This window comes from Acartia tonsa, chromosome 2 (genome assembly GCF_053477335.1).
Source record: "Acartia tonsa isolate MP-2025a chromosome 2, ASM5347733v1, whole genome shotgun sequence".
NCBI classification, from domain to species: Eukaryota; Metazoa; Arthropoda; class Copepoda; order Calanoida; family Acartiidae; genus Acartia; species Acartia tonsa.
The window spans coordinates 18,070,296-18,089,483 of record NC_137261.1 but is presented as its reverse complement, the minus strand read 5'-3'; the positions used below and the strand labels follow the sequence as shown (position 1 = coordinate 18,089,483).

Below are 19,188 nucleotides of genomic sequence, written 5' to 3'. Positions count from 1 at the left end.
GGGGCGTTCAAAAAAGTGGTGGTTTATGCACCACCAATAATCAAAATTTAAACAAAATAAAAATCTGTATAATAATGTATTTTACATATGTAAATAAATCTAATTCCGTTGTAACCTTTATTTGAAAACTTACTAGCAACTTTAGATCAAGTATCTATTAATTTGAATTCGTTCGCATGTGTTCAAATAAGTTCGTATCAAAGTGAATTATGTTTACAGGAATAAATTTATTTAAAATATGGATCTTGAAATTGTTGGTGAAGTTTATCTATAATTTGAAATGTCTGTCAGCGTGTCAAAGTAATTTTTTTTCTGCTTTTATTTTTTATTTTTATATTTTTTTGTATTTTCCTCAGAGCTTTTCAAATAGAGTGACAGATTAACATGTAGAAAAACAAAGTGAGTTACAGAGTAGATTTGCTTTAAAAAATGTTTTTATCTGCCAACATTTTTATTTTGTTAGTGAGTGAATAAATATCAGTTTTTTAAAAGCAAAGCTTTTCTATAATTAGGGTCTGTCCGTCTGTATGTGAGTTTATCATTATGGGACAGTTAGCTATTCTGGTTAATTTATATGAAATCTAGGTGTTCAAGTCAATTTCAGGCTCCAGCCATGATCCAGCAGGTCCTGATCCTCCAGGTCTCCAGAAATCTTTAAAAGCCTCCTGTGACCGCAATTTTTAACATAGAGCCTTCAAATTTTAAACTTAAGCTTTTCTTACACGTCTACATAATGTATTAAAATTTTATGAAGATCCGCCGCCGTTTTCCCGCTGACCGCCGACTGCGGTGGCTGGAAGGTGCCAAGTACAGCTGCGGCCGCCGAAATTTATGTTTTGAGATTTCTAATATTAAATTTATATAAATATAAACATTTTCTGGAAAAATTATTTTTCTAGCTTCAAAGATAAAAAAATGACAGCCTTTTGAAATTTTTATGTAGAAAAGGACTTAAACACAAAGGTTGTTAAATAAAAGGGTGAAGAAAGCGAAAATTGACCTAGACTCAGTTATAGTCGGAAATTCATTATCAAGCAGGGGCCATGCTCTGAGATAATAGAGGGGGAAGGGCGTTGAGCCCTACCCCCAACCGATAAATGTGCGGCAAGGGGCTCCAGGTTCAGGTGCTGCAGGCTGGAAGGTCACTTCTGGACAGGTATAAATGAGAAAAAAAATTAGTTTGAAGAGTTAGAGATCAACTTATTCAACCAAATATGCATCTTTTGGGATGTTTTGAGCATATATAAAGAAAAAATTAAAATCAGCCTCCAGGTTCAGGTCCTGCAGGTCTCCAGGTGAATTCTGGACAGGTAAAAATTGAAAATTTTTAATTTTATAGTTAGAACAGAACTTATTTAACAAAAGTTTCTACTTTATTGATGGTATGAACTAATTTGAAGAAAAACTTGAAATCAGGCTCCAGGTTCAGGTCCTGCAGGCCTCCAGTTAAATTCTCGACAGGTAAAAACTGAAAAAGTTACTTTTGAAGTTAAAACAAAACTTATTTAACAAAAGTTGCTACTTTATGGCTAGTATTAACATATTTGAAGAAAAATTTAAAATCGGGCTCCAGGTTGAGGTACTGCAGGCCTCCAGGTGTATCCTGGACAGGTAAAAACTAAAAAATTTAACTTTTAAAGTTAGGGCATAACTTATTTAACAAAATTGCTACTTTATGGATAGTATTAACTCATCTGAAGAAAAATTTGAAATCAGGCTCCAGGTTCAGGTACTGCAGGCCTCCAGATGGATCCTGGACAGGTAAAAACTAAAACTTTTAACTTTTAAAGTTAGAGCATAACTTATTAATCAAAAGTTGCTACAATATGACTAGTATTACCCAATTTGAAGATAAATTTGAAATCGGGCTCCAGGTTCAGGTCCTGCGGGGCCTCCAGGTGAATTCTGGACAGGTAAAAACTGAAAATTTTTACTTTTGAAGTAAGAACAAAACTTATTAAATTAAAGTTGCTACTTTATGGATAGTATTAACATATTTGAAGAAAAACTTGAAATCGGGCTCCAGGTTCAGGTATTGCAGGCCTCCAGGTGGATCCTGGACAGGTAAAAACTAAAAATTTCACTTTTAAAATAAAGGAAATAATTCATTTAATAAAAGTTGCTACTTTATGGATAGTATTAATTCATTAAATTAGGGGTATTGTGTCTGCTTGTTGGATTTTTACCGCAGTTAGAGCAGTGTATTTCCTGCAGGCTTCCTTTAGTGACTGACCTGTTGACAATATGTTTTTTTTTTATTTTAGTCAATTGTTATTATTTTTTTTGCAGATATAATTCAAAATGTAACAAAATGGTTTGATTTAACTTGAACCTTGAGCTCGATTTCAAATTTTTCTTCAAACAAGTTAATACTATCCATAAAGTAGCAACCTTTGTTAAATAAGTTTTGTTCTAACTTCAAAATATAAATTTTCAGTTTTTACCTGTCCAGAATTCACTTGGAGGCTCCGCAGTACCTGAACCTAGAGCCCGATTTCAAATTTATCTTCAAATTGATTAATACTATCCATAAAGTAGCAACTTTCTTTAATAAGTTATGCTCTAACTTTAACAGTGAAAATTTTTAGTTTTTCCTATCCAGGATCCACCTGGAGGCCTGCATTACCTGAACCTTGAGCCAGATTTCAAATTTTTCTTCAAATGAGTTAATACTATCCATAAAGTAGCAACTTTTGCTAGATAAGTTATGCTCTAACTTTAAAAGTAAATTTTTTTATTTTCTACCTCTGCAGGATCCCCCTGGAGGCCTGCAGTACCTGAACCTGGAGCCCAATTTCAAATTATTCTTGAAATTAGTTAATACTATCCATAAAGTAGTAAATTTTGGTAAAGAAGTTATGCTCTAACTTTAAAACTGAAAATGTTTAGTTTTTACTTGTCCAGGATCCACCTGGAGGCCTGCAGTACCTGAACCTGGAGCCCAATTTCAATTTTTTCGTCAAATTAGTTAATACTATTTATAAAGTAGCAACTTTTGTAAAAGAAGTTATGCTCTAACTTTAAAAGTGAAAATTTTTATTTTTTACCTGTCCAGGATCCACCTGGAGGCCTGCAGGACCTGAACCTGGATTTTATTTTTTCTTCATATATGCTCATAACATCCCAAAAGATGCATAGTTGGTTTAATAAGTTTATCTCTAACTCTTCAAACAATTTTTTTTTTTCATTTATACCTGTCCAGAAGTGACCTTCCAGCCTGCAGCACCTGAACCTGGAGACCTATCAAAAAAAATTAAATATAAGGAAAATACACCCCAAAACTAAACTTTTTTCCCAAATAACCTATCCTCTCCCTCCTAAGACAAGGCCTGTACTCCCTGTTTACGCAAAAGTGTCAGATCTGCCCCCCCCCCCCCCCCACATATCAATCAAACAACAAACCCTTTGATTTCATGAACTTTTTTTTGAAAGGCTCTTGTGACCGCAATTTTCGACTTAGAGACTTCAAATTTTAAACCTAAGCTGTTCTAACATGTATATTTGACATATTTAAATTTTATAAAAATCCAGCGCTGTTTTCTTACCGACTTCTGTCTGCAGCGTCCGGAAACTGCCAAGTACAGCTGCAGCCGCCGAAATTTATATTTGGGATTTCTAATATTATATATACATAAAGGTAAACATTTTCTGAAAAAAATTCTTCTTCTAGCTTTAAGAGTACATAAATTACAGCCTTTTAAAATTTTAAGTAAAAGAGGCCCTAAAAAAAACAAGGTTGTTCAATAAAAATGTAAAAATTACTTTGATCCACTTATTGTCGGAAATTCAATATTAAACACTGCAGGGGACATGCACAAAAATTTCTAGCCGTCTAGCTCTAGTAGAAACCGAGATAACAGAGTGAACGTTCAATTCCCCCCTCCCCCTCCCTTCGACCAACCGTTAAAGGTTAAACATAGAGTAAATTCGCTACTAAAAATAAACTGTAAAGTCATCCTAAAATTGATTAAAATTTTTACTTAGTTTCCTGCGAAGAAATCTGCGATACCGTCGCTAATTTTTAGAATTATAATCTATGCTTTTGTCATACAAAATTAAATTCTTTAATAATTTGTATTAAATCTAAATATGGAATGTAAAAATCATAAGTAGAAATTATTTGTTTCTATCAATGCGTTGCAAAATTTTAAGTTCGCCAAATTTAAGATATGTCAGAGAGCCAGACCCACCATTTTAGGGTTCACCAGTTCGGCGCACCTAGATATTATTAGATTTCAATCTTTAAATCAAAATGGAATGGGCGAATTAGCGCGCCCAGTGGCGCGGCAATGGCACTCAACGAGTGTCATTGCCTTGCCAAATCGGAGTGAACTGGATCGCCCCGATTTAGCACATCACTAAACGATTTAAAGGTCCAGCTCAGTAGATGCGCCTAGGGAGTAAGGGGACATTTGACCGTTTAATTCACTAGTCACCAAAGTTTTCTTATTCATTGGCTTCATTCTTTGGGGACTTTTATTGAATTGTGCTTTGTTGGTTCATTAAGTTGAATGTCCCCTTTAGATCCCTGAAATGCGCCCCTAGTCTACATGTACTCTGCAATATAAACGAAAAATATTTTCATATATCTAAATTATATAATCAAACAGAACTCCTCTTGTAGCCGCGCTTTTTTGCTTTAAGAACCCTAAGTAATTTTTTAAATTTCAACTTTGAAGCTTTTTATAGTGCCTTTAAAAATGACGTCATACTGGCCTGCCATTGGTAATTAAATTGTATATTGGCCTATCATTGGTCATTTGTATATTATGACGTCATTTATTACAGGCACTTTAAAGAGATTCGTCTAATTTAATTGTAATGACTTGGGAGTTTCTTTTTAAATTTAAAGCCTTGCATAATTTTGCAAATCATCCAAATTGCATTTCATCCCAAGATTCAATTTAGCCAGGCACAAATCTATTTTTTTGGTGCAGAGCTACGAGTAATTTACTATATCGTGGAATGTCATTAACAACGTAAGAAAATGCCTATAAGGCACGTAAAATGTTTTTTTTCATTCTATGTTAACATCAGCTGTTTACAAAAAAAAATTTCTGTTGCTAGATGGTTATAACTTTTTGTTATTTCTCTTCGTAGGGTTGAGGTACCCTCGCCCAAAATAGCTATAAACCTTCCCAGGAACTATGAGAAGCTACAATGTAAACAGACAGACAGAGATCCTGTTACTTTTATATAAGGAAAGATCTAATACATGATAGCAATGTACATCCATAAACTTTATAATATTTTTGTACTATGTTTTTAGGTCTTTTAAAGAGCAAAAAAAACTCTTTTTTTTGGTTGAAAAATAAATAATAAATAGACACTATAGCTATTAGTTCAATGGATAGAACATAATTGGACCATACCTTTATTGACGTATTCACAATCTGTCCTTCTTTTGATTCCTGTGACGGCATAAAAATGAAGGATTGTCCATCTCCTCTCATCTCACTCAATTTTATGACGTCACAGAAATCAAAAGTAGGGACTTTATTTACGCTTATAAAAAAGGTCCTTTTTTTAAGATAAAGCCAGATTTTTGTACTTTTTTATGATAAGAGGAAAAAATGACAAATTTGAATATGAAATTGTTCATGTTTTATCTCTATTGTATTCAGAAAACTAAATAATAGACTATAAAAGTTGGAAAGATTTTTAATCAATATAATAGATTTGAAATCTGCATAAAATTTTAAGGATTTTTTATAAAATTAGTTTTTTATATAATTCTTTATTTAAAGGCGCAAATACAAATTAAGTTAAATTATTTTGAGATCTGTGATTGGTGGATTGAAAACTATCTGCGCTCTGATTGGAGAAGCTTAAGTGACGTACATCATTCAACCAATTAGAGCGTAGGTAGTTTCCAATCCAGCTATCCTATTGGTCAAAATTTATTAACTTAAATCGTATTTGCGCCTTTAAATAAAGAATTATATAAAAAACGAATTTTATAAAAAATCCTTAAAATTTTATGCAGATTTCAAATCTATTAAATTGATTAAAAATCTTTAAAACTTTTATAGTCTACTAAATAAACCAGGGAAAGTTATTCTGAAGATATAATACATACTATTGATTACAAATTTAAATGTTCCTAAACTAATTTTAATTTATTATTATAATTTTTACAATTGTGTCTTTTATTTGATCTAGAACTGTTTATAATCAGGGATCTTAAGGGATAAGACAATGGCCGATAAATTTATGTACATCCCCAATGTTGAAAATATTCCCTTCTAGTGATCAAAATTAGTGGTTGAAACGTTTGAACACTCAACTTAATGAAACAACCAATCAAAATTCACTGAAGTCCCCAAAGTTGTTAAGCCAAACTATAAAAAAATCGTTATTGTAAAACTTTGGGGACTAGTGTAATAAACAGCCCAATGTCCCCTCCCTCTCTGCATGAAGATACATGTGTTGAGATTTGAAAAGAAATAGATGATTTGTTTTATTGCCTGGAGCGAGAATAGATATTTAGAAATAGATCACTTATCATGGATACACATACTTGGGACAGCGGAAAGTGTCATGTGTGACGTCATAAAAATACATCTATTATCCATCTCTTTTTAATGGTTTCCTTTCACACTTCTCCTGCCATCCTTCCTTTTAAGACGTATTTTATGACGTCATACACGACGCTTTCCGGTGTCCCACAAATTTGAAAAGAAATAGATGATTTGTTTTATTGCCTAGAGCGAGAATAGATATTTATAAAAAGATCACTTAGATCATTGTTAACAAATAAATATGATCATATTTACAAAAAAATTATTTGGAAGCAGCTTAAAGTGACTATAAAAAGAGTCTAATTAAGGATTCAAAATGCAAAGACATAAATTTTTTAACTCTTATTTTATACATCTTAATTGGAACTGATGATCTATTTAATAGTGAAACAATTGTCTTTCATCAATAAAATGTTAAAAAAAAATAACCTATGTTTATAATACATATATATATAATATTAATAAGTGTCGTTATACATTACAAATGACCAATGATAGGCCAGTATACATTAGGCCTATAATTGACAATTTGTATTGTATGACGACGACGTCAATTTTTTATAGGCACTATAAGCTGCTTCGATGACTTGTTTTATTGCTCAGAAATCAAGCTAACTTGTACCAAAAAAAGGATGATAAGATCCATATACAGAGAAACCAATAAACATAAAAGAATATAGAAATAGGCCTATTGCAAAGGCTAAGGCTTGGATGAATTTTATTATCAAAACGTCTTCATTACACTAGTTGTCAAAGATTTATAATAATGTTTTCTAATGTTTTCCTATTCGTTGTCGTAACAACTTTGGAGACTTTTATTGTATTTTAATTGGTTGGTTCATTAAGTTTAGCTTCCTAACGTTTCGACCACTAATTGCAATCTACAGAAGGGGCAATTTTGTTTATCCTTATTGGGGATGTACATTAATTTATTTGATATTGTTTTATCACTTTAAATTCTTGCGTGTAACACCACAGGGTCATTGCTACTTGATGAATATTTAATCTAACTCTACAAAACTCTTTTCTTCGCTTTTATTTGAGATAAAGCTTTGTGTTCTTGACAGAAAGAATGATTTTCAAATTGAGATGCCTACATATTGTATATAGATAGATCTATATAAAAACTAGTTTAAGTATGATGTATTTCAAATTTTTACATAAGTAGGAGCGCAGTAATAACCACATAGAAACACAAATGTTCTATAGAGGTAAAGTATTACTTGGAGATTAGAAAAAATATGAAAGATATGATTGTGAAAGAACGTATTGTCCATGAATGTCTTTTAGAGGAAATTTATTTAACCAATAAGAAATATGCTTTTTTGAAGCTCATTATCATGCCTATAAAAAATGACGTCATACAATTAAAATGCCCTATGAAAGGCTAATACACGGACTAAATTACTAATGTCAGACCAGTATACATTTTAATTGGCCAATGGTAGGCGTGTATGACTTATTTTTTATTGACACTATAAAAAGCTTCCTGATTCATATTTGATGATATTCAATAATGTTTTGACTTAAAAGATAAAATATAGCCAAAACTAAATTTTCTAGATGAAAAAAAGTTTTTCACAAGTTTGAAATTAATTATTCCCGGCTATAAAGTTTGCAAGATGTAATTTACTAAATATTTCCGTTGGAAAATCAAAATTCTTACAGTATAAAAAAACTAGCGGCTTCGCCCCAACCCCTTAAGGGCTTCGTTTAAGGTTTCGTGGATTTTCGGAAGTTATATTTTCTAATTAAGGGGGATGGGAGTGTCTCACCTCACCCCAAGAAAATAGCTTAAAACCACTACAGGATCAGTATCTATATTTCCTGAACAGAAGAGCGCAATCGGTTCAGCGGTTACCGAGATCTCAAGTTTCAGACGGACGGACAGACAATAATAATTAAATTCGACATTGAACTTTAAAATTAAAATAATTTGTATATGGAGATGAATATTTGTTTTAATTAACCTTTACTTTAAGCGTGATTCAAATTGATTAACTTTCAGATAATTATTTATTATGTACTATCTAACAGAGAGGGAGGGGACATAGGGATGTTTATAACGCTATTTCCCCCAAGCTATATATCAACGTTTTCTTATTCGTTGGCCTAAAAATTTGGGGACTTCAATTGAAATTAGATTGGTTGATTAAATAAAGTGTCCAAACGTTCCAACCACTATTAGTAATCTACAAGAGGGGTAAGAGTGTGTATTATCAATGGGATGTACATCTATTTATCGACCATTGTCTTGTCTCTTTAGATCCCTGACTATCTAATGTAACAAGTGGATGCGCCCCTAGTATCTAGTGGCGTCGTATTCGAATTGGAAGGATAGACAGAAAATAGGCTAAAGCCATAGGTTAAAGGTTGAGTTAAATCTACCCAACAATTCTACATCATAAACTCCTTCTTCTAGTCTTTCACCTGAATATCTATCTATCTATCTATAAAAAATTATCCAGTGATGTTTGTTGGTTTATATAAGCTTTAGTTTCTGCATGTTTTAATAGCAAAGTATGGTGTAAGAAGGATGACAACATCCATAAAAGCGAGGCTCTAAAATAGTGGGACAAACGAACATTAACACTTGTAGATTTTCAAAACTAAATAATCAAATTATAAATCTATAAATTAATTGTTGTTAAAAAGGTTAAAAATCGACATGGTTTAAATGAATGATTATAGAGTTGCTACGCTTTCTTCATTTTACCTAACTGAATTATGCTATGACTAGCGGCTACGCCCCTAGAGGCCTCTAGGGGCACTTGAGGAGGGGGGAGTCGAATTTGATAACCCAATTTCATATTTTAGATTTTAAAAGTAAAAAAAATATTACGTTTGACGTTTATGTTTGCGTTGAACTCTCTTTTTAAAATTGAGAACGTAAAAAAAATTTCGTTTTTTTGTGAATTCTCTTGGGAGGGTGGTGGTACCCTCCCCCAAAATAGTTAAAAACCTTCCTGGGATATATAAGAATCTACCCTGTTAAGGAGAACCCGATCGGTTCAGCGGTTAGCGAGATCCTTCGGTACAGACACACAGACACACAAACACACAGACATCCTGTTACTTTAGTATAAGGATATGAAAGAGAAATTTATCCGTACACGACTTCTTCAATTACACCTACACCTAAACCTTTCATCTACATTACAACAACAACCTATAGCTTATCATTGGTCATTTGTATTTTATGACGTCATTCTTTTTATAGGCACTATAAAGATCTTCATATTTCAGGGAGATTCGAGAAATCTATCCGTAGACGACTACTTCAACTACACCTACACCAGAACCTTTTATGACGTCATTGTTTTTATAGGCACTATAAAGAGCTTAATATTTCAGGGAAAAAAAGAGAAAACTATCCGTACACGACTACTTCAACTTCACCTACACCAGAACCTTTTATGACGTCATTGTTTTTATAGGCTCTATAAAGAGCTTCATATTTCAGGGAGAAAAGAGAAATCTATCCGTACACGACTACTTCAACTACACCTACACCAGAACCCTTCATCTACATTACAACAACATTTGATTTGACCTACATTGACTATCCCATTTGCCTAGGTAAAATTTATATCAATCATATATTTAAAAGCGAATCTTTTCTTTAATTAGGGTTGGTCCGTCCGTCCAGTCGGACCGGTTAACTCTTTTTTTGTCAATTTAGACTAGTTATAATTGTCCTATTGATTTCAAAATTTCATGACTATTCCTATAACAGTTATGTATGATTTAGGAAGTGTAGCAACTCTGTAATCGTTACCAGAAAGTTAATACGTCTATTTAATGCAATTGCAATTAAAGCTTTGCCTCTATGGATGTTGTCATCCTTGTTTCTTTTTTTACTGCTCCACATTATACCTAAATACAGAATTAATAATTAGCCAAAGTTTTACAGGAAAGGTTAGAAATATAAACTGTTTTACCTAAAAATGTACAAAATAAAATATGTAGAATAAAACTTAAAATTGCATATTGAAAAAAAAATTAACTGAGAATATTATTTCAAACTGAGCAAAAAAGTTTTATGAAAAGGTTTTCTCTGAATATCGAGAAATGTGCATTTTTAAAACTTTTTTTGGTAAGCACACCTCTTCGGAACACAAGTAAGGTTTTCTAAAGTATGTATGTAAACAGAGAATTAAAACAACTTATGTCTTTTAATGATCAAATTACGTTAAATTATTCTTTGCATTTTAAAATTTTGTTTATAGGTTATGAGGGTTGTTACTATATAATTAAACTAGCGGCTACGCCCCTAGAGGCCTCTAGTGGCACTTTAAATGTTTTTGTTCGTTAAAGTTATTTTTTATGTACGATACCACCTTATTAGACGTTGAAGTCTCCCCTAAATTTCGATTTTTTTTTGTCATTTCTCTTGGGAGGGTGGTGGTACCCTCCCCCAAAATAGTTATAAACCTTCCCGGGACTTATGAGAAGCTACCCTGTTAAGGAGAACCCGATCGGTTCAGCGGTTAGCGAGATCCTTCGGTACAGACACACAGATACACACACAGACATCCTGTTACTTTAGTATAAGGATTAAGCTTTTATAAAGAACAGAATATTATTTTTTGCCTGGAGTAATCTATCGACAGCATAACTAATCTATTTTGCGGCAAGAGAAATAGCTCAGTCCCAAAAAAACTATTTTCTGCTAAAAATAAAGTCGACTTCCCCTTCCCCCCATTACCTAAAGTATCCCTAGATGCCTCTGGGGGGGGGGGGGGGCGTATCCGCTAGTTTCTTACAAAATATGTTCTTAGTTAAACTTAGTGTAAATATTTGGCAAACTTTTTAAAAGCGATTATTATTAGAACAGTTAGGTACGATTGTGTTGTATGTAATATAATCATCCTATTTATCGGATTTTTGGAATACTGATTCCTATTACAATAAGGTACAATGGTATAAGCGAAGCATCTTTTTATTTAAGTCCTAAAATGTAAAACAATATCCTGTATTTAAGCACTTTCGCAACAAATTTACTTACAATTTTGTTCAGAGTAGACTTATACATTTATATTCTGCTTTATTCAAAGTTAATGTTCGTTTGTCCTACCATTTCGGAGCTTTGCTTGTAAGGATGTAGTCGTCCTTCTTTTTCTTTCCTTTTTTGCTGCAAGAAGAGGTGACTAAATGGAATAATTATACTTGGTATGCAAAATTACAGACATTCTTTTATACACAAGATTCATTTACTCCAGTATTAACTCTTTTAAAATCTTCCTGTTTAATTCAAAATATAATTATAATACGGTAAAAAAAAATTTCTCTTTGGTTTTGAAACCGATTAATATCTGCTGGATTAGAAATCGTATATAGCATTATATTACACACAATTTTCCACGAATATTAAAAAATCTTAAAATTAATACCAGTTTGGTTAACCCGGACCTTCGGCCCCTCGGGTCCATCGGTGGTTTTAATCTTGTAAGTTTTTATTTTAATAGTTTAATGTCTATAATACGATGCGATAAATAACTATTATATCACTATGGTATTAGGAGGTGTTTTAGGAGGTATCATGAGAGAGTCTTCAAATTTAATAAAATAATTCTCTAAAAACTATTAGTGACGTTAATTTGTTGGTTTACAAGCTGTCTAAAAAGAGTCCAAAGTCAATTTAAAAAATAACAGTAAATCAATGATAAAGGGGTAATTTTATGTGTGCATTTTCCGTAAAGTTATTTGTGACCATTTAGTCAAATGCGATTATTGATTCAAACTGTCCTTAATTATGACAATTATAAGATTAAAACCAGTTTTGTTAGCCCCGACCCGAGATGCCGGAGAATGTACATTTTGTATTCACAGAAAACTGGATATAATATTATACGATACGTGATTTTTCAGTATGGCTTGGAACCGTTTCTAGTCCAACGGATATTAATCTGTTTCGAAGATATATATACTGGAAACAAAATGAATAGATTATTATATTTTTTAGATAGAGTTGTGTTCTCTTACTACAATATTGGTAAAATTATTATCTATTTGTAGCAAAGTTACTCTATATTTCACTTTGTCTGTCCGTCCGTCAGTCCATAACGCTTTGAAGGAAATGTGATTTTCTCAGCTCCTATTCAAGATAGAAAGCTGAAATTTTTAGGAATTAAATATGTTTACATTCCTAGTTATTTCAAACAGAAGAATAGTAATTTATCGCATCACATTATAGACATCTTTACGCGGATAATAAAATGCAAAAAATTAAAACCAGTTTTATTAGACCCGAGGGGAAGAAGTTCAAAATTGTCTGCGATACGATGCTACGTGAACAATATTTTTCAGTATAACTAAGAATCGGTTCTAATCCAGCGGATGTAAATCGGTTCCGAAGCCAGAGTGAAAAACACCCTTCCTATTTATATTCATTTTTAAATTTTCTAGATTTATTATGGGGGATTTCAAAATAATCGCCCTAAGTTTTTTTATTTATTTATTAGAGTAAAACAATAGAGAGAGAAAGGGTTAAATAACTAAATTTGCCAATCGCAATGACCTTTTGCCGACTCTCAGTTGGGTCGGGAATGTTAACAGACAAGTAGCAGAAAACAATTCGCCAGCAGACGAAAAATGGGGAGGCTAGGAGGTAGTTAACTGTAAATACATCTAACCTATAGATCTATTGTTTATTTGCGCGATAAGCATCGCTGTCATTGTGTATATATTATTGTACTTTTTTAATGCTTAATTGTTCTAGAATGGAATGAAGCTGGCTTCACTAAGGAATACAAGGAGTTCAGACCTGGAAGGTGAAGTTAGGAAATCTAAGCTTTGTACAACATGTATTTTAAAAGCTCTTTATAGTGTCTATAAAAAATGTCGTCAAAAAATAATCAATGATAGGCCAATACACAGAATAAATAACCAATGACAGGCCAGTATTCATTTTTAATGACACTATAAAAAGCTTCTGTATCTTAGTTATTTAAAAATACTTTTTACTTAAAATAGCTCCCCAAAGTTTTATGATAACGATTTCCTATTTGTTGGCTTAGCAACATTGGGGACTTAAGTGAATTTTAATTGGTTGATTTGTTAAGTTTAAACATTTCAACTACTGGTTTTATTCTACAGTAAGGGATGTACTTCAATTTTCGGCCATTGTCTTATCCCTTTAGATCTCTATAATCAATTAGTCTAGCTTGGCTGTTCTAGAGCTTTTAAGTAACCATCTGCCACAGTCTTTGCAAAACAATAAGGTTACTTGTATTTATCTAGATCCATTGCTTTTGTGATAACCAACAAGATGCTTCCCTGCGATCCAGAATTCAGGTAGTTTTTTGCTAGAGAGAGGAAACAATGAGTTGTTTATTACACTAAACCCCAAACTTTTATAATAACATTTTATAATTCGTTAGTTTATTAAGTTTAGTGTTCGACGTTTCAACCACTTATTTTTATCTACAGTAGGGGCAATTTTGTGTATCATCATTATGCATGTACATCAATTTATCGGCCAATGTCTTATCCCTTTATATCCCTAGTTTTTTACTCACTTTTAAGCATTTTAGTTATTCTATAATTAGGGTCTGTCTACCAAAGCATTTATTCCTCAATATAAGATCAGAGGCTACGCCCCTAGAGGCCTTTACTCCTCTATGAAATATTAAAAAATATTAAATATCGAAAAGGAGAAACATATAAGTTCAACAGCTAGCGAGATCCCTTGTTACAACAGTTAATCATTATCGATCAATTGGATCTCTGTAATTTAGTCGAATAATTATCTTTTATTAACTTATCTCTGCTTAATTTATTTTACCTATATTAACTTCCCTGGCATTTTTTGACATTTCATAATATACTTTTTGACATTTTACAATAATTTATTGGAGTATAATACTTGTGGCTACGCCCCTAGAGGCCTCTAGTGGCACTGTAAAAGTTTTTTTTTATTTTAAATATTTCTAGCAGTATCCAAAGTTTTATAATTATCTTAACAATAATTATAATCCATAGAACGAGTAATTCAGTACATTTCATTTTAAAATCCGCAGAAATCTGTCTATAAACTGTTGATACGAAGTGATAAATAACTTATTTTCTATTTTAGTTTTAGAACAGAGGTCTATGGAGTAAATGGTAAGATAATATAACTATAATAGATTTTCTCGTGTTCATTCGAAACCGATTATAGATTCTGGATTAGAATCAGTTCTCATCCATACGAAAAAAAACTATATCTAGCATCGTATTGTATCCAGTTTTCTACGAATATAAAAATGTACACTCATAAGATTAAAACTAGCTTTTTCAGCTCGTGTTTTCGGCACCTCGTGGCTAAAAAAAAGGTTTTAATCTTATATTTGTACATTTTATATACGCGGAAAGCTGTCTATAATACGATGCGAGAAATAACTATAACTTTTTCTTATTCATGGAGGGAGGGAAGTGAGCTATTTCTTCTACTTTTTGGTTTAAACGGAGAAAAATTGTTTTTTTCTTTTCTTTCTAAAACTTGAATTTTCGTACCGGTATTTGTTATGGTTGAAAATGACATATCCCTCGCCGAAAAGGTTAAAATCGCCATAAAGAATCAGTTCATTTAACATTATTTTTGAAATCATTTTTTTAGGAATAAAACAAATTATTCTTTCAAAGAATATAAATACATAGTTAAAGGAGGTCTGCAAGAAATACTCCGCTCTAACTGCTAAAAGACTGCCACAAGTATACCTAATACCCCAAATTTGGGGTGTTTTTATTGTAAAATGTAATCAGTATCTAACTAGCATCTTAACTTTATGCCCAAAATAAGTGTTTAATTTTACTTCTAGCTGGTGTAATATATATTGAATTTTTATCATGAGTGCTGGAAAAAAATTTATCTACCAAAAATGTCATTTTAAAATGCATTCCTACAATTTATTTATTATTTTATCTACAGGCTTCAAATTTCGAATATTGAGTCTACTTGTGGCAGTCTTTCAGCAGTTAAAGTGTTGCATTTCTTGCAGACTTCCTTTAACTGTTAACAAATTTTCTTTTTGTCAGGTGACTTCACGAACACAACCTGGTACCCACCCAGCTGTGTGTCCACCACAGCTGAACCTGAAAGTACACCTACACCCATTCCCGAGTACAGAAGGTACACATTAACAACAAGGATCTGAAGGGATAAGACAATTGCTGATAAATTGATGTACATCCCCAGTGATGATACACAAAATTACACCTCCTTTAGATAACAATTGGTAGTTGAATCGTTTGGAAATTTAACTTAATGGATAACCAAAATTTTAAAATGGTAACCAAAAATGTTGTGCCAACGAAAAAGACAACGTTATTTTAAAACTTTTGGGAATGGTGTAATAAACAGCGCATTGTCTCCTCCCTTCCTGTATTGACAACCCTATATAGAATCAAGGTTTATTCATGGAGACTTGGAGGGGACATTGGGCTGTTTATTACATAAGTCCCCATAGTCTTATATAGTGACGTTTTCTTGTTCATTGGCTTAACAACCTTTGTGACTTTTATTGAGTTTTGATTGGTTGGTTCATTAAGTTGGGTGTCTAAACGTTTCAACCACTCATTGTAATCTAAATAAGGGGGAATTATGTAAATCATCATTGGGGATGTACATTAATTCTTCCCCTTTAGTGTGAACCAACTAGTGTATTTATATTGTAGCTGTTTTTTTTTCAGGTGTCACGCAGGAGCTAGCTTTGTATTCCTTTATCTTTTCTGTGTTTAAAGTTTGGAAGACAGCTTTTGGTTAATTTCAATATAAAACAAAAAAATAAATATAACCCTTATTTTTGTAATAATCTAAAATCATTTATATTGTTGGTTTAAAGAATTTTAAATAAAAATAAATGATTTAGTGCTGTTCTACTTTTTTGTTGTCAGAAAGGTACAAAGATCGTCTTACCATGAAAACCAAATAAAATCAATCAGGGATCTAAAGGGATAAGACAATGGCCGATAAATTGATTTACATCCTCAATGACAATATACAAAACAACCCTTATGTAGAATACAAAAAGTGGTTGAAACGTTTGGACACTCAAAAAAATGAAGGAAGCTTGATATATAATAGGATGGTTAGGTTACAGATTATTTTTAAATTAGTTTGTGACATCCTACAGCAGTAAAAAAATTATATTTGAATATGTATGTTTATGTTTTTTTTCTCTTCATTTTGGCTTATTATAACGAATTCGAAGACATATTTGATAAAAAAAAACAGTTTTAAAGGAGAAATCCTTATAATAAAGTAAAAGGATGTCTGTTTGTCTGTGTTGTTGTTGTTGTAGCCATGATTCTCTGAAGTTAGGACTCAGATGCACACGGAGACTGGAAGTGAGAATCCTTTGGCCAATCTTAGATTGGTAAGCTTTGCGCGCAGCTGATTGTATTCTATGGTACATTACAAGCTGACCCGCAATTCTCGTGGATGCTACTAAATTATTACATTACCCTGGCCTAGAGTTTTGGCAGGTGTTCCATATTAAGCCACCCTAATTAATGGCACTCTCATACGAGGAGCATGGATGAGAGAAAGCATGGTTAGAGCTGCTTGATTTGTAGAATCCTAACTTCATACAAATCTCCCCCCTTACAACCCTAGGGCATCTTAGGGAAGGTTGCGTGATCATAATCTCACAAATTGCGACATTATTTGTCAACCAAGTGCAAAGTCTATGTGGGGACTTGAACTCGGTTTCTCCCAACCACAGCGAAGTGCGCTAACCACTACACTATGGGACACCCATGTGTGTATGTTTGTACCGAAGGATCTCGCTAACCGCTGAACCGATCGGGTTCTCCTTAACAGGGTAGCTTCTCATAGGTCCCGGGAAGGCTTATAACTATTTTGGGGGAGGGTACCACCACCCTCCCAAGAGAAATCAAAAAATAACCAAACATTTAAAGTTCCACTAGAGGCCTCTAGAGGGCGTAGCAACTAGTTTAAAATAAAGTACAACATAGTTTAAGGACTTTATTATCCAATTTTTGTTTGAAAATTACACAACAAAAAACATGAAAATTCTTTAGTCATAAAACAAATGTATATACATGATTTTTTTACAATATTTAATATTTACACATGGAAAACATTTTATCTTTTAAGGGATATAGTACAAAAATTTGAAATATTTTTGGTCATCTGACGACTAGCAGTAGGTTTAAACTTAATATATAACACTTTGATCGTTTTAAAGACTTACATAAAAACGAGGATGATTGCATCTTATAGTTACGAAGCATTAGGACATACATTAATTTATAGAGAATACAAGAAACTTTCGTGCAAAGAGGGAAATAAAAATAAAATAATGTAGGAATACATGCAAAGAAAAGAAATGCAGAAAGGGGGGGGGGGGCATTTTTTCGCAAAATGCCACCCTTTATGTTTGAATTATTTCTAACATTGTTCTACTTTTCAATTAATACATTTTTCTTTCTTTGGGTTTAATCCAACAAGTTCTTTAATGTAAAGAAAATCAGATAAGTTAATTATCGCATCGTTTTATTAACAGCTTTCCGCGGATATAAAAATGTACATAGTACAGTTATAAAATTAAAACAAGTTTTTTAGCCTCAAGATGCCGAAGAAAACTGGATTTAATGCGATGCTTGACATAATTTTTTAGTATGGCTTAGAAAAAGGTTCTAAGTTACCAATTACATGAAGTTGATATCTGGTTCAACTTTGATATTCTCAGCCTCGATAATCTCTTGGTCATCAGTGATCTCTTCCACGTCATTAAATTCATCATCATCATCAATATCCACTTCACTCATCTCATCATCCTCAAAGTCGTCTTCACCGCCATAAACAGCTGTTTTTCGGCCGCCATGTTGGACAGCTGTTATCTCCACAGGTTCAAATTCAGGTATCATGCCTTCAAGGCTGATTTCATGCGGATTTTCGTCATCTACATCACATTCCATCATCATTTGCATGTCCTCAAATTCAGTTTCACCTTCGTCAGAGAAGAAATCGTAAGAGGAATCATCAACTTGGCTGCTGACTCTTCTGCTGCTGCTAGATGATCTATTATTATGTTTTCCACTAAAGAAATTGTTCCATGAATAGGATTAATTGAAAAGTAGATAATTTTATTTAGAGGTGGCAATCCGCCGAATTTTTTATTCTTACAAAAAACCGCCAATAAGCCGTTTAGTGCCTCGAATTCTAGCAATATTTTAAAGGTCTTTTTATAAAAAAGGGATCAAATTTTACCTGGTATTGGAAAAAAAACTCTAGTTCGTTTTTTCCGTATTTTCACATTAGCTTTTCTCCTATTTCTAGCCCCTACAGCGGCTATTTTCCAACTATTACTTAACCTAACCTAACATAAATTAAGCATGGACATCTACTTAGAAAATAAAATACAAAAAATTGTAACTTTGGATGCTACCCACCATTTTACCTCTGCCTTGTCAAGAAACGATAAAATTCTTTTTTAGTTTCTGCCTGCCACATTTTAAATAAGTTTTATCTAAAAAAACAGTTAGTTGTACAGATAGAGTATGAGTTATAGTAAAGTTCAATTTTGGTTATCTTAGTAAGAAAAACTTTTTGGCGGCAAGGATGACAACATCCATAAATAGCGCAGCACTAAAAATCATGGAAGGACATATATACAAAATTAATTATAGAGAGAAGAAAGATAATAAATGTGCAATGATT

General features: G+C 32.5%; 2 protein-coding genes across 2 annotated transcripts in view; one reads left to right on the top strand and one right to left on the bottom strand.

Annotated features, from left to right (window-relative positions):
* The window catches only part of LOC145306018 (uncharacterized), a 65,339-nt gene extending 48,968 nt beyond the window's left edge, over positions 1-16,371 (top strand). Inside the window, exons 10-16 of the mRNA XM_080147954.1 lie at positions 9,985-10,100; positions 12,487-12,516; positions 13,243-13,294; positions 13,764-13,817; positions 14,599-14,627; positions 15,540-15,633; positions 16,194-16,371. Coding sequence (XP_080004080.1) covers positions 9,985-10,100; positions 12,487-12,516; positions 13,243-13,294; positions 13,764-13,817; positions 14,599-14,627; positions 15,540-15,633; positions 16,194-16,242 — 424 coding nt within the window. The 3' untranslated portion in view covers positions 16,243-16,371. The remainder of the gene's footprint in view (positions 1-9,984; positions 10,101-12,486; positions 12,517-13,242; positions 13,295-13,763; positions 13,818-14,598; positions 14,628-15,539; positions 15,634-16,193) is intronic.
* A 1,106-nt stretch (positions 16,372-17,477) lies between these two features.
* The window catches only part of LOC145306006 (uncharacterized), a 37,096-nt gene continuing 35,385 nt past the window's right edge, over positions 17,478-19,188 (bottom strand). Inside the window, exon 46 of the mRNA XM_080147931.1 lies at positions 17,478-18,567. Within this exon, the coding sequence (XP_080004057.1) occupies positions 18,177-18,567 (391 nt within the window). The 3' untranslated portion in view covers positions 17,478-18,176. The remainder of the gene's footprint in view (positions 18,568-19,188) is intronic.